At 33.2% G+C, this 16636-nt stretch overlaps 1 protein-coding gene and 1 pseudogene across 1 annotated transcript; both read right to left on the reverse strand.

The window, feature by feature from the left end:
- Nucleotides 1-1109: 1109 nt before the first annotated feature.
- On the reverse strand, nucleotides 1110-1850 carry LOC114928589 (uncharacterized; annotated as a pseudogene).
- Nucleotides 1851-15806: 13956 nt separating this feature from the next.
- Nucleotides 15807-16306, reverse strand: LOC114928582 (uncharacterized). The gene is made up of 4 exons (XM_085489485.1): nucleotides 16293-16306; nucleotides 16157-16219; nucleotides 15931-16068; nucleotides 15807-15846 (listed from the first exon to the last, which is right to left on the reverse strand). The coding sequence occupies exons 1-4, from the start codon at nucleotides 16304-16306 to the stop codon at nucleotides 15807-15809; spliced, it is 255 nt and encodes an 84-aa protein (XP_085345611.1).
- Nucleotides 16307-16636: the final 330 nt, after the last annotated feature.

A 16636-nucleotide genomic window follows, 5' to 3' on the forward strand; every position in this document is an offset into this window, starting at 1 on the left:
TGTAAACTTTATTTTAATTAAATCACATATTTAATTATCACATATTCTACAAGAATACTGTCGTGTAATATATTTTAAACAATATTATTGCTTGGTTGAGTTTTCTTTAAAACTAGTTTTAAAACCTTAAAATAAACTGATATTATAACAAAACGTAAATAAACTTATGATAAATGAATAACAGTTCATATAACTGAATGGTATCAAACTTTCAAGTAATACAAACAATTTGTATTGAAATTGGAAATGAAATAAACACAACTAAAATAAAAATAAACACAAAATTATTTAAACATAAACAAAAACTAATATTTAAGGCCCTTGAATATTCACTGTAGTCATCTTGAATTGATGACGCCAGAAGCGAGAAAACATATCAAAAAGATTCTTGCGTCTTAAGCTCATTCTGCAATACATGGAGTATAAGGAGTAAGAGTAAGATTTCAACAAATCAAAAATCAGAAGTAAGGAAATGGGCAAATCCCATTTCGTATTTCTTACTTCTTACTTCTTACTCCATGTATTGTAGAATGGGCTTTTATATGAAAATAAAGATGTTTTCTAATAAAATAATGAATAATCAATTGAGTATTCAAGGGCCTTAAAAGAACAAATCTTTTGAACTATTACGATGAATGAATTTCGGGTGAGTAATCGTAAATATATCTATCCGATTATTTGTGTTTATTTAGATTGACACCAATCTGTATTAGAATGTAATGATTTCGGATTAGAAATAATTCGCGAAAGCGATATTAAAATTGATTGTAATTTGTTCCGCATTAAAATCAATTACTTTTTAATCCGGGCGCGGATTAAACCGATTAAAACCGATTAAAACGGATTACGTTTTAATCGGTTTTGATCGACCATTTTCGGCAGGGTACTTACTAATCTAAACTAAACTAAAAATAAAATAAATTAGACTAAAACTAAAACAGATATAAAATAATACATAGATCAACTTTAAAAACAATACAAAAGGAAAAAAATTATCTTATATATATGTTAAAGGATTAAAAATCTTATAAATCTTTGGTATACTAAATTCTTAAGGTTTTAGTACTATGTGACTAACGAGTCAAGGACTAAATAAAATGACTTTCCCGTTAGATATTGTAATTGATACACCTAATAAAAGAATCCAGAGCGAGGACTATGTTATATTTATGTGTTTGAGTAAGAAGAGACCTGGCTGGAATAGGAAGCAGACCCATATGCTCTGTTATACCTTTAATTAATGCAGTTCTTTGTATTTCAAACCGATCACATTGCCACAAAATGTGGTCAATAGATTCCGGACATTCACAGACTGGGCAGTTTGGCGACGGAACAATAGAGAAACGATGGAGACTCTCTAAAAGAGAGGTATGATCACATCTCATCATTGAGATGGATACCATTCCCTTACGAGATATGTTGAGATTATATGAAGTCATGAAACCAGGGATTTTTATTATGCGTTAAGCAATTTTCCATGTACCAAGTGGCTTTTGATTTGCCTGTAGTTTCGCACCATTTGAAGAAGAAATTAAATAAGTCTTCTTTCCATTTAACTCTAAAGTTATTTGTAAAAGTACACAATGGAAAGTCAATTTCCGATTTAGGAGCCTCCTTGACCACAGTATATACTGTGCCTTGACCAGCTTGTCAGCCATCTCATTCCCTGTGATTCCACAGTGACTGGAAATCCAAATTAGTTTTAGGTTTCTACCACTCTCAGATAACTCCTTGGCGAGGTGTCTAATTTCAGTTATCAAATATGAGGTCTTATTGCTAAAACTAATATTCTTTAGCGCTTCCAAAACGGATTTGGAATCGGAAAATATAGTTAAATTTTTGATTAACATAAATTTAATATTCGCTCGTATATTGTTGAGAGCAGCTTGTTAAGCCCAATGACAAAAATCTACAGAGCAAGTATTGCCCTTAGACATGTCCCCCAGAAGTGGAGAGAAACCAAGAGGGTTTTTATACCTAAACCTGGCAAGAACGATCACGTCAGGGCAAAGGACTATAGACCAATTAGCCTTATGTCCTTCGTATTGAAGACCTTAGAGAGACTGGTGGACAGATTTCTCAAGTCCAACTCTCTAATACAACAACCTCTAGCCGACTCTCAGTACGCTTACAGGGAGGGCAGGTCTACCGAAACCGCCCTACATCACCTGATAGGCAAAGTTGAGAGTCAGCTGGAGGCAAAGGGCTATGCGATCGGAATCTTCCTGGACATCGAGGGCGCTTTCAATAGTACTTCACACGAGGTGGTAGGGGAGGCACTGATTAGACATGGTGTACAAGAACCACTGGTGGACTGGATAGAAGACATGCTAGTGGACAGATGCTTGACGGTGGAGTGCCAAGATATCTCTATCAGAGGAAAACCAACGAGAGGCTGCCCACAGGGGGGAGTTTTATCTCCTCTGTTGTGGTGTCTAGCGATAGACGACCTGCTAAAGGAGCTACAGAGGAAAGGTTTCTCGACCTTTGGCTATGCTGATGACGTGGCCATTGTGGTTAGAGGACCATTTCTCAACACACTAAGGGACCAAGCAAAGGATACCTTAAGGATTGTGCAAAACTGGTGTGAGAACAGATGTCTAACGGTTAATCCGAGCAAGACAAATATTATGGTCTTCACCAGAAAATATAAACCTGAACCCATAAAGACGTTAAAACTCTGGGGAAAGGAAATACCGTTTACGAACTCGGTGAAATACTTGGGACTGATTCTAGATCCTAAGCTTAGCTGGGGAAAACATCTCATAGAGCAAAGGAAAAAGTTCTATGCATCCATGTGGATGTGCAGAAGGGCAATGAGCAAGTCGTGGGGCATCGGCGCTGGTGCAGCATTGTGGCTGTACAGGGCGGTCCTGCTGCCGCGGCTGCTATATGCGTCAGTCGTCTGGTGGACGAGAATAAATAAAGGGGAGGTGGAGAAACTACTTAGAAGCCTGCAAGGTAACTACTTAAGGGCTGCAGTAGGGGCCATGAGAACCACACCCACAGAGGCGCTTGAAATAGCACTCAGTGTTACGCCTATAGGCTTGGCCGTGATAAAATCAGCCAATATCACGGCATACCGCCTGAAATGTCAGGGTGAATGGAGAAACACAGGACTGGGACACACCAGGCTAGGTCTTCTCCAAAAGTACCCTATTGAGGGAAAACAGGACAGAACCACAAGAAAGTATCAACTGGTAAAACATTTTAAATTATGGATACCTGATAGAAACGAGTGGCTGAAACCGGGCGGGATCATGGACACAAAGGTGGACATGTGGTTCACGGACGGATCAGGCATAAACAATTGCTTTGGAGCAGGAGTATATGGACCTGGGGAAAACCATAGGGAGAGTATTCCAATGGGAGGCGACTGCACGGTCTTTATGGCAGAGATGCTCGCCATCCTCAGATGTGCCGAACTGAACCTAACCAAGGGAACAAATTGCAGGAAAATATATATCTGCTCAGACAGTAGGGCAGCCCTTCTGGCGTTGGCGGGTACGACCACCGAGTCATACTTGGTATGGGACTGCATGCTAGCGCTGGAGGAGCTGTGTGGTACAAATAAAGTAACTTTAGTCTGGGTACCCGGGCATCAGGGCATACCGGGAAACGAAATAGCAGACTCACTGGCTAGAGAAGGGGCTAGCAAAGCACCATATAGCCGGGAGGTGGGAGTGCCCTTTACAATGGGCAAAAACTTCATCAGGGACAGTATAGACAAACAACATAAGGCCAGGTGGGAAAATCTGAAATCCTGCCGACAGGCTAAATTCCTGATGAAAGACATAAATGGTAACAGAACCAAAGAACTACTCACACTAAATAGGCAGAAATTGAGGATGGGGATAGGACTGCTGACAGGACATTCACCAATACTCAAAGCCCACCTATTCAATATCAGACTCGCAGACAGGAAGGAGTGTCGACTATGCGGGGAGGTAAAAGAGAACAGCATTCATATTCTGGGCCAATGTCCGGCTCTGGCTAGAAAGAGATTCAGGAAAAAGTTTTCTTAAATCCCAAGAATTAGACAAAACAAGGGTGGTGGAACTCATAAGCCTAGTGGAGAACTCTGGGCTGAGTACACATCACCCAGTTTAAAGTCAAGAATGAGGAGACACAATGGATCTCGCTAGATCTAGGTGCCGTCGGGGGCCTAGTCATGGAACCACTCACTACCTATCTACTACTACTACTACTACATATTGTTGAAACAATCAATATAGTAAAAGAGACCAGCATAACGAGCATTAAATAGAATGTTAGAATCAGAAATTTATTTAATATATTCAGCAAGCATTATTAAACCAAAAAAATATCAATCGAATCGGACAAACCGTAAATTTACAAAATCTTACATAAAAGAATTAGACGTTTCGACTGCACGCAGTCTTCTTCAGTGTTACATAAATTATCAAGTCATATCTTAACCGCTATTATATTACATTAATATCATATCGAATTAATAATGTTAGAAATGTGTCACGTGTCGCAATGTGTCATATCTGATGTTTTGTTCATGAATCCTTTTGTGTAGAGATCCCTCTTAAGCTATAAAATGCTTTCCGTGAAATTTCTTTGTTTCTTTGCGAGAAATGGTTAATAACGATATGCACTGCGTATAATTAAGTCAATTAATAATCGGTCACAATTTATAAAATCTTACGTAATTGTTCGGCTTACTTTAAAATTTCTTTATGCTGATTTCACATTATTTTTAAAAAAACTTTATAACTGTTAGTTCGTTAAGATATCTCACTTCCAACTGTATCAAGTCAACAAGCTAAAAGTGTTTATATATATTAAGTTATTATGTAAAAAATGTTGATGTCTTGTTTGTCTTTTTAGTTGTCTATCGTCTGTTTGTTAACATGTTTAAAACATCAAAATAAGCCTCACTGAGCAGCTCGGTATCATTGTTGGAATTAAGGCCATTTTTTTGCTCTTTGATATGTAACATCTCAGAGACAAGTCTCTTATGATAATTACTTTCCCTGTCTAAAATCTTTACATTATTCCAATCAATATTATGGCGTTCTTTTACTATGTGTTCCGAAATTACCGAGTGCTTTGTCGAGTCTAATTTAATATTATTCCTATGTTCCCTCAACCGAGTATGTAATTGTCTCTTCGTTTGGCCTACATATAAGGCGTTGCAATCTTTGCAGCCGATCTTATACACAACGTTTGAATGAAAAGGTTGTTCATTTTTATCTTTTTGTGTCTTAATGATTTTGTCTAGTTTATTGAGAGATCTGTAACCCACTAAATAGTCAGAATTATTTAACGAGGAGACAACCATTTCGATCTTTTTAATGTAAGGAATAACTATTAATTTTTTTGTTCTTATTTCTTTTTTTGTGTTATTCGTAAGTCCATTATTGATTTGTTTTTTCTTTGATGTTTTTGTTGAAAATAAGATAACCCAACCTGTGATTAATTTTATTAAATATGAGATCCAAAGAATAACCGTTGCTAAGTAATATATTAATAATTAACTCTAAATTTTTGTTGAAAAATTGTGGATGCGACAATAAAAAGCATCTGTCAACTAAATTAAAAATTACACCGATTTTATGGCAATGTGAATGGTTAGAGTAAAATGATAATATTCTTCCTGAAAAAGTTTCTTTTTGGTACCAATCCATATATATTCTATTGTTAAATATTTTAATTAATAAGTCTAAAAAATTTAGGCTACGATTAACCTCCCGCTCAACTGTGAATTTTAATCTATCATGATATTTATTGAAACTATTGATGATTAGATTCATATTATCGGCAGATGTAACTAACAATATGTCATCAACATATCGGAGATAGAAAGTACAATTAATATTTAATGCGTTAAAAACTGTGTTCTCCAGATCCTGCATCACTATATCCGCGATAATAGGTAACAAAGGAGATCTCATTGGGACCCCAAAGGTTTGTTTGTAAATCTTGTTGTTAAAAGTAAAAAATGAGGAACTTAAAATAAGTTTAACTCCTTGTATAAACTCAACTTTAGGTATTCTTGTATGAATAGCAATGTGTTCCCACCTATTATCAATACCATCTAACGCCAGATCTAGAGGTACATTCGTAAAAAGCGAAACTACGTCTAAAGAATACAATATATCATTATTCTCAATATTTTTATAAGAGAGCATGTTGTACAAATCATAACTGTTCTTAATATGACTCTTGGTTGTGAGAATACCGGTTGATATAATTTTTTGTAAATAGGACGCTAAAGGATATAAAGCCGTATTTATGGATGAAATTATAATTCTAAATGGGATATCTTCTTTATGAATTTTGGGTAATCCGTAAGCCTTAGGTAGGACAGAATCGCTCGAATAAAGTTTATAATAGTCATTTTTCGAAATATAATCATTCTTAAGCCAATTCTTAATCAATTTATTAAGTTCTTTCTCAATTTTTTTACATAGATTTTTTTCCCAAGTCAAGTATGTATTAACATCTTTTAATAAATCACCCATTTTGCTACTATAATACGATCTATCCATTGCCACCGTAATATTCCCTTTGTCCGCGCGTGTGTATATAATATGCAGGTTATCTTTATTGAATTTCATAGTTTTCTTGTGCATCTGGATTAATTTCCGTTGTGTTAAGCCCATTTTTTCGTTCGAGTTAAGAAGTTGTGTAAATTTAGTGATCGCGATATTTCGTGTAGTTGTCAAATTATTAATATTGTTACGTCTTGCATTACATTCTATGTCTTTGATGAATTCATGTATGGCTGATTTTTTATTAAAATTGGGAAGACAGAAATTGTTACCCATTTGTAACAAGGAAGATACCATGGGAGGAATGTTAGTATTTGAAAGGTTAATGAACCACTTCTTGTTTGTATGTTCTAATGGATGAGTGTTATTATTCAAAAATTTTTTTGCCTCTATATGTATATTTATGTCCGGTTCTTTTATGATTGTTGCATGACAGTTATGTGTGATTCTTATCGGATTTAAGTTTGTTTTGTTTAAGACACATTGTATGTCTATGGATTTTATGTTATTAATATATGAATTGACTCGGCAACTCAGCACTCGGTAATTTCGGAACACATAGTAAAAGAACACCATAATATTGATTGGAATAATGTAAAGATTTTAGACAGGGAAAGTAATTATCATAAGAGACTTGTCTCTGAGATGTTACATATCAAAGAGCAAAAAAATGGCCTTAATTCCAACAATGATATTAAGCTGCTCAGTGAGGCTTATTTTGATGTTTTAAACATGTTAACAAACAGACGATAGACAACTAAAAAGACAAACAAGACATCAACATTTTTTACATAATAACTTAATATATATAAACACTCTTAGCTTGTTGACTTGATACAGTTGAAAGTGAGATATCTTAACGAACTAACAGTTATAAAGTTTTTTTAAAAATAATGTGAAATCAGCATAAAGAAATTTTAAAGTAAGCCGAACAATTACGTAAGATTTTATAAATTGTGACCGATTATTAATTGACTTAATTATACGCAGTGCATACCGTTATTAATCATTTCTCGCAAAGAAACGAAGAAATTTCACGGAAAGAATTTTATAGCTTAAGAGGGATCTCTACACAAAAGGATTCATGGACGAAACATTAGATATGACATTGCGACGACATTGCGACACGTGACACATTTCTAACATTATTAATTTGATACGATATTAATGTAATATAATAGCGGTTAAGATATGACTTGATAATTTATGTAACACTGAAGAAGACTGCGTGCAGTCGAAACGTCTAATTCTTTTATGTAAGATTTTGTAAATTTACGGTTTGTCCGATTCGATTGATATATTTTCGGTTTAACAATGCTTGCTGAATATATTAAATAAATTTCTGATTCTAACATTCTATTTAATGCTCGTTATGCTGGCCTCTTTTACTATATTAAATTTTTGATGTTAAGGTTCTTCGATGACCTAATGGCCTCTAAAATGGCCATAGCTTCTAATGAGAAGATGGAGGCGAAAGAAAAAAATCTAGATTTTAATTTGATGTCCTCTTTCAGTGATGTTATTGCAAAGCCTGTGTATTCTAACCCTTGTGTTTTGGATCCATCTGTAAATAGGCAGTAAGAGTTCTCGAGTTTGTTCTGAAAAATGTCTAAAAACAACTTTTGATTTGAGTTCAAGGATTTGTCGAAGTTACTACCGGAAGATAAGTCTATTGTTGGTAGGAAAGTCAATGAGTCAAAAGGTTTAGAAAAGCATAAAGGACAGGAGTTAACTTCTATTAAGTGAGATATTTTTGATAATTCTAGAAAGTTCTCTCCAAGATATTCGATGGTTTAACTTTATCTATGAAAATAGGATCTTCTTTGAAAGCTTGAAGTTCGAAAAGTGTTGATATAATAGGGTGATTCTCTTGGGATAATATTCTAGTTACAAATGATTTACACAGGAATTTAAACCTTAGTGTAAGAGGAGGTTCTTTCATCTTCTTAAGTACAAAATTTGTGGAAGAAGAAGTTCACAGTCCTAGCGCTATTCTAAGCGCCTTAAATTGAATTCTATCCAATTTCGTCCTCTGAGTACTATTCAGATCAAAGAAAACAAAGCTAGCATAGTCTATACGAGATCTTATAAGGGCATAATATATGATCCGTAACAGTCTGGGGTCCGCACCCCACCAAGTATGTCGCAAACAACTCAGAATCTTTAGAGGGCACTGACAGTTCTTCCAAATGTGTGAAACTTGAAAATTCCAATTGAGATTGGGTGTAAGAGTGAGACCCAAAAAACGAACCTTTACAGAGGGATTAACTCTGACATTATTGATCTCTATGGACATTTCACGATTAACTTCTGATCCTCAGTTTTTGAAGATACAAAATTTCGTTTTTTCCCCAGAAATTTCTAAACTCATCTAAAGCAATGTTTTAGCTACTTTGAGTGCTTGATGACTTTTTGAGTGCTATTTTATCAAAATCGATATCTCTAGAAGAGCAAAAAATAACAATATCATCCGCATATTGAACAATGCCACAAGTGAGCTCGCAATCCCCCTCCACCTCTGACACATATATATTATAAAGCAGAGGGCTAAGCACGCTACCCTGTGGTAGCCCTCTGAACGCAAGGAAAATCTCGTCTATATTCTGATAACAGCACTGTACTTGTCTGACATGGATAGTATCTGTATCTTTTCTTAAATTTTCACAAAAATCAATGAAACTCTCTTTTTTAATCTTTCTAAGGCCAATTCTAGTTTTAGCGGATTCTTTTTTATATAGTAGAAAATTTTCTCTAGTACTGTGTTCTTTAAAGCGTTCTAGAGATTTTTTTCTTTTTAGAATTAGGGTATTGCATTTTTCGTTCCACCAGGGGCACGGTTTACAAACTTTTTGGCCTGGTTTTTTTATTATTATTTTTGTTTTTTAGTGAATTAGTCCTCGTAGGCGAGTGGAAAGAAACACCAGGCCTTCCCGCAAGGCCGACATGAGTCAGTTGGTTAGTTTTCTGATGAGAATTTTTGTCAGAAGAAGAGGCTCTTTGTAAACTATTAACAATTATGGAAACAAAAGATATATACGATAAAGTACCTCGATATTAAGCAATTCTTGTTCATGTTTTATCACTTTCTTCTTAATTATATCATGAAAAAGAGTCCAATTTGTCTTACAAGTAACACTACCCAAATATAAATTGCCGATTTTGATAATTTTTGAATATGTTATAGTAGACGTATAAATAAGACATACGTATTTTTTTTATCGACGGACAAACATATTTAGGGAGTGAAACAACCCTTTTGAATTTATGGGGTCTGGGGTTGATTTAATTGCTTTGTATATAAGGATTTAGTATTTTTGGCCTAAACCAAATAAATAGTTGCATCATCAAGAGATATGAAAAATGAAAAATGTTTGACTTGATTCGATAATTTTTAGAGGGTAAACCATTTTTGTTAGGTGGTAAATCATCTGGGCATTTTTTTAAATTTTTGTTTTAAATACAGGGATGGTTTACCCCCTAAAAATGATCAAATCAAGTCAAACATTTTTTATTTTTTATATCTCTTGATGATGCAACTATTTTATTTGGTTTAGGCCAAAAATACTAAACCCTTATATACAAAACAATTAAATCGACCCCAGACACCCATAAATTCAAAGGAGTGTTTCACTCCCCAAATATATTTTTCCGCCGATAAAAAAGAATACGCATGTCTTATTTTTACGTCTACTATAACATATTCAAAAATTATCAAAATCGGCAATTTATATTTGGATAGTGTTACTTGTTAGAAAAATATATTCTACGGAAATTTCTGAATTTAGGTTTAATAACTGAAGTCCCGTTAATGCTAATAAAAATTGGGACATGATCACTCCCCCATGTATCACTATTCACCGCCCATTCAGCATTCAGTCCGAGAGAAGAACTTATCAATCTTAGATATGGAAGAAAAATTGCGCTCCCACTCAAAGTACGTTGGCGAATCGTAGTTTAGAAGAATTATATCAAGGTCAAAGATACTATCTTGAAGAGGAAGTATTGAGTCATTAGGCAAATTAAAATCTCCTCCTATTACAAAATAATTTTGAAAATATGAGAAGAAATTGTTCTATTCCACGGTGTTAATACGTAGGCGAGGGCCATCCGGGGGTCTATATAGAGAGATTTTACCTTTATGTGTAAAGATTTCGATCCCACACACCTCCAAATCACCTCTACAGTCTGGAATGTCTTCTAAAGTTGAGTATTTTATATTTGATCTTACTAGAATCATGATTCCACCACCTTTATATCCAGTTCGGTCCTTACGAATTACATCAAAACCCTTAAAAGTCACATTATCTTTAAAGTCCAGCCAGGTTTCTAAAATAAGAAAGATATCAATATTTTGTGAATAAGAAATTAACTCGTTACTTCTATGTTTGAAGCTCCGAGCATTCCACTGAACTATTTTAAGTTTTTGGGTCTTATCTTTGGCTTTATTATTAGCTTGAGATGTTACATTATTTTTACCTAAAATATGCAAATTAATAGTGTTCTAGAGTCTTTGTACTAATAATTCTTGGTTTAGAGCTGTTGAAATTCTCTTGAAGAGGTCCGTCAGAACTTCTATTGCATATGTGGGGGCCTAGATGTGGAAGTCGTTTGCGAACTCGAAATATCAGCGTAAGATTTGGATAAATTCATTGGATTCCGGCTCAGGAACGGAAATTTCTCTGGTCCTTGAGAAGATTTATTGTCTTGTTGATGGTATTTTCTGACTTTAGGACAATCCTGTATACATCCATATATGAAATATTGTCAACCGACATGATTTTATTAATTTCCACTCTTTGTTTGAAAGTGGGGCACTCTCTACTAAGAGTACGTGTGATGGTTCTCATTGCAGTTGATGCATTTAGGCGAAAACAGACAAGGGTTTTCAGAAGAAAATTGGTGAGGTATACCACAGTTAAGGCACTTTTCCTGTTCCGCTGAGCATCCTTTGCTAGTGTGACCTAATTTGCCGCATCTGTAGCACCTTTTGATTGGAGGAAAATATGGTGAAACTCGGAGATTTACTTTCCATAATTTGATAATCTTTGGGATGTCTTGACCTTTAATCGATGCATTTAGATTCAGAATCGATCATTTTTTTGATATTGGATTCCTTTCTTTTAAGTCTAAAAAGGTTAGTAATTCTGAGAAGTGAATTGTCTTTTTCAAGCACTTTAAGTATCTCTTCTAACTGAATGTCACAGGGGATACCCTTTATGACTCCTTTGCGCAGGATTCTGAATTTTGGTATAAAGAGCGTTAATCCTAGTTCCTTAATGAATCTATTGCGAATAGCAGAATTGGCTTCTTGGACCGAGTCGAAAGAAACCTTCCACGTATTCCATGAGTGGTATTCGACCAAATTATATTTCGCATTAGCCTTGTTTAGAAGTTTGGCAGCTTCTGATTGAGACATCTTTGGCGGACTTTCTATCTCCCAGTTTTCTAGCATAAACAATAAATGGGCCATTATAATGACGATCATACCAGAGAGAGTTTGACGAAGACTTGTTGTCGGTTGGTGAAGAGGTTCTTTTGTCATTGTAGATGTTTTTGGTCGAGTTCTTCGAGATGAGGGTATTCTCCGAAGGAGAGTCCAATCTCCGCTGGGAAGGTACTTGAATAAGCTTTGCTTTTTTAGGCTTCACTTTTTGATTTTTCCCACCTGTTTTTTGGTTTCCATCAGCGTTTGTACAAGACACAGTGGCCGACGAATCGTCAGAGAGGTTAGAACATCCTTTTTTCAGGTTTGAAAAACTATCGAGAATTACTTCCATTACCTCCTCCTTAGATATATTTACGGGTTGGCTTCCCGGTACATATCCGTTGTTTGTTTCTTCATTATCACTAAGAAATAGGTCTGAGTCCGAAGTCGGAAGAGAAACACCTCCCCCGCCTTTAGGCGGGAAGGTGTGGTCGACAATTTTGTCAGCTATTTTTCCTTTTACCAAAAAGGAGAGCGAACAATACTTTGTGTTTAAAAAACGGTGCACGGAAAGGAGCACGATTCTGACTAATCACAAAGACAGTAATACTTTATAGTAATCCAGATAACGAAATATTTTTACAGTACCGGTACGGAGAGCGTACGTCGTACTCTATGTATCAGTACGGTATCTACCACGTATGTGCGTACCGTAGGCATACATTACCAGTACACCGTATTGGTACGCGGTACGGCTATTGTAGCGCCACTGTACCGCTATGTATTTTAATATAAAATTCTCATTATATGCTGTGCTCCTATAGTACCAGTACAGTATTAATACAATACTAGTACAATATCAATACAGTTCCAGTACAAGAAAGCATTTTCGTACACGCTGTACTTTCATAATACAATACAGTACGAATACGATATCAGTATAATATCAGCACAAGAAGGCATTTTGTACACGCTTCCTCCCCTTCTTCCCCTTTTGTTTTTGTTATTATATTTTATAATTAAAAATAGTTTATAATAATTTTATAATTAAAAAACATTTATTTTTTTACATTTTATATAAAATACATATAATTTTAAGAAAAGTTATATATATGCGTATTATATATATATATGTTATAATAATATAAATGTATACATGTATATATAATAATATATATTATATAATATGTACAATATATACATATATACATATATATATGTATATATATAGTGTATAATAATTTACTCTAATAAATAATATAAAATTATATATAAAATTATATATAAGACATTTTATGCAGGGTATATATACCATATATATATATATATATATATATATATATATATATATTACTATGTGTATAAATATTATGTATATTTTGTTAATATAACTAATATACATGTATGTCATTTATAATTAACTCACGTATATATGTATTAATAATATATATAATTTAAGTTAATTATAAATATAATTAAAATTTAAAAATAACACATTTTAAATAAATTATTTTGTAATTAAATTATAAATTAAATTATATAAATTAAATTTTAATGTACTACTCGATCTTATTTCAACTCAAACTTATTGTTATTTTGTGTTTGCTGAGAGGGAAAGGACCCCATCCCCGCCCTTTTCTGTGAGGCACAACCAAAAAATTTGCCCCTCCATATTTTACACCTGAAAAAGAAAACAAATGAATTAGGGGTGAGAACGGCCCCTCCCCGCCATTCTCTGTGAAGCACGTCCAAAATTTGATGCTGTGTTTTTTGCTTCTCCAAAGTACCTAAAAAAATATTAAATTGACCATACATTACTCAAGTTTCCCTGTGCTCTTCTAGGTACTTCAGTACTTCCATATTATCTTCGTCTACGCGTTCTGTATCCTCTTGGATCTTATCATCGTCCACGTCATTTTCCTGGGTTTCTTCAGCGATGTTGTAATCCTCATGCCTGGTGAAAAATAAAAATTGTTAGAATTTCCATAAAAATTGCGTAAAATCAGAATATCTGAAAATATTGGAAATATTTTCACAATAAGCAACGTTCTGCTCTGTCTTTGAATGTATTTCATTTATCATTTATAGTGATACGAAAAAATGCAAAAGCGTCATTTTATCTTTAATTTCCATTGAATAATGATATATTAACGTAAATCGACGTCTCATTCTATTTTGATATCTAGTAAAAAATAAAGATAGAATAATATATTAACGTTAATTTATATCTATATAAATATTATAAAATGCATTCAAAGATAGGACAAAATATAAATATTATAAAATACAATAAAAAATAGGGTAAAATATAAAAACTGATAAATCATAAACATTTCAGAAATATTCATTAATATATAAAAAATTTGTGTAAAATTACACCTATTATAGTGGGTTTCAAAATTACATGTAATTTTACATAATTTTTTTACAGTCTGTGTTAAATAGAACACTTTAAAATTATTCATAAATATTCTAGCAGTAATATTAAATTATTTTGTATATTATAAATTTATAAAAATTTTTTACATGTATACATATAAATGTTAAATATTCTTTAAAATTTCCTTTTTTTCTATAATTTTGTAAAAAATGTTTAAAAATCCTATTTTTTTGTAATAATTTTTAATAATTCATTATTAATTATATAAATTATAAATTATGAAAATTCCTAAATTTATTAAATTTTTAAAATATGAATATTTTTACTAAAGAGCGTTCTCTGCATCTTCAATCTCCTCAGTTTCCTCTGTGTGCTGACAATGAGTCTCTGTTAGTTCATCGTTCTCCAAGTCTTCGACATCATCGAACTCCTCAGTCTTCACGATATCTTCAAATTCTGTAGTTTTCTGTAATCATAAAGTTTATTCTTTTTAGAACTAGTTGCACTAATTCAAAGTTTATCTTTTTTTCTTTACATTGGAAGAATTATCAACTAAAAATGAAAATAAAAAAGTAAAAGTAGAAATAAGAAACACAAACCTCATCTTCGTTGTACATTCGGCGGCATCGATTTGGTGGGACGTCCTTCTCATTTTCTTGACGTCGTTTCTTATTGTAACGCCATTTTCTGATTTTAAGAATTTTTAAAGCCTTTTCCAGGGCGTCATAAAATTCGATGTTGTTGGGATTAAGAAAATATTTGTTTGTGTTCATGGCATCTGAAAAAATATAGACGAAAAATACTTTAATTTTATATTCAATGACCCCTCCCCCCCGCGTATTAATAAAAATTAACTTGATAAATACTTAAATTTTTTGGAGCAAATTCTTAAAGTTATACATATAATTATTACAATCATATATCTTTCAGAATTTGCTTTAAAAAATTGAAGTATAAGGTCATGATTATTTTTATTTTTACGACCCATAATGATTACATTTACGTCATCTTTAATCAAATTTAATAACATTCTAGTTGTTCTAATGCGTCATCTATAATAGGATTTTAAGATTTAAAATTTAAGAAATTAACCAATTGCAATTGACTTTAGAGAAGAATAATGAATATGATTAGTCAATTTTTTAAATCTTAAATTTCTCTCTTAAAGTCCCATTGTAGACGACATATAAGGTTGGTCAATGACAGTTGTTTTATTTTTTAGAAGAATGACTGTGATTAGCCTACCTCAAAACGGAAGTTACTAAATTCAATTAAGTTTGACGTGTAAACGTAATCAATGTAGAACACATGTACATCACACACTGACAGTATTTTTACAAACCTTGACATGCCTGAGCGAAGCGACTGTTCCGCAATTTACAGTCTCCTCGTTGTCCACTTTTTCCATTTAGAGTGAGGTGTGATAAAATCTTCTCGTCTTCTGGAAATACGTTGCGAAAATATTCCGCGGCGCAATCTATTGGATTGGCTCGTCCAAGATAAATGAAGTATCCCACCTAATACAAAATTTTTGATAAAGTGAAAAAATTACTATATATATTTGTGTTAGAAAATATTATATTTCAAAATATATCCTTACCAAATCATTATAAATCTCTTCATCAACTTCTTTGAAGGCCAAGAAATCATCCACGGTTTTAAATGAGACCTCCTGTGGCTTTGTTGGTCTCTTTATTGTAGATTGTTTTAATAATCTTTTTATACTTTTTGCATTTTCACTGTAAAAAAATAAAATTATGTAATTAATGTATTTATAAGTATTCAGTTTTGCTTGCTATTCTTTAATAAAATCATTAATATACTTACTCGGTTTTATTTTCTATAGAAATTTGTCGTTCTTCCATTCGACGTAGTTGATCCATAATGATTCTAAAATGAAATTTAATGCCTTTATTCGTGCACATAAATAACTATTTTTATTGTAATTATTTTTTAAACTTACTTTAGAGACTGCATTATTTCCTTTTTTTTAATCAATTCTTCTCTATGTGTGGACAGGCGATGGCTGCGTACATCATGAACAAATGATCCTGATCGTGTTTGTTTACTGTTTATTTGTTGTGATAGTGGTTTGAATGATGATTGGATGTTTTGCGTGAATGATTGTATAGATGCTGATGAAGACAAGCGTGATAATGTTTGTTTGCGTTGTACTGGTGTAATGTCTTGTGCGGATAATTGAGTGGTTACTGAAAGTGAATGTGATACAATGGATCTATGTTGTAATGGTGCTGATGGAGGAGGTATGTGTTTATTTGAGTGTTGTGATGAGAATGATGATGATGG

This window comes from Nylanderia fulva, unplaced genomic scaffold (genome assembly GCF_048542155.1).
Source record: "Nylanderia fulva isolate GAGA-0341 unplaced genomic scaffold, ASM4854215v1 Scaffold85, whole genome shotgun sequence".
Taxonomy (NCBI): Eukaryota; Metazoa; Arthropoda; class Insecta; order Hymenoptera; family Formicidae; genus Nylanderia; species Nylanderia fulva.

Excerpts from the sequence above, each read along its gene's own strand:
- LOC114928582 (XM_085489485.1), bottom strand. Across the intron at positions 16,069-16,156 it reads TCTATAGAAAATAAAACCGA|TGAAAATGCAAAAAGTATAA; the intron begins GTAAGTATATTA and ends ATTTTTTTACAG. Across the intron at positions 15,847-15,930 it reads GAAGAGATTTATAATGATTT|GTGGGATACTTCATTTATCT; the intron begins GGTAAGGATATA and ends ATTTTGTATTAG.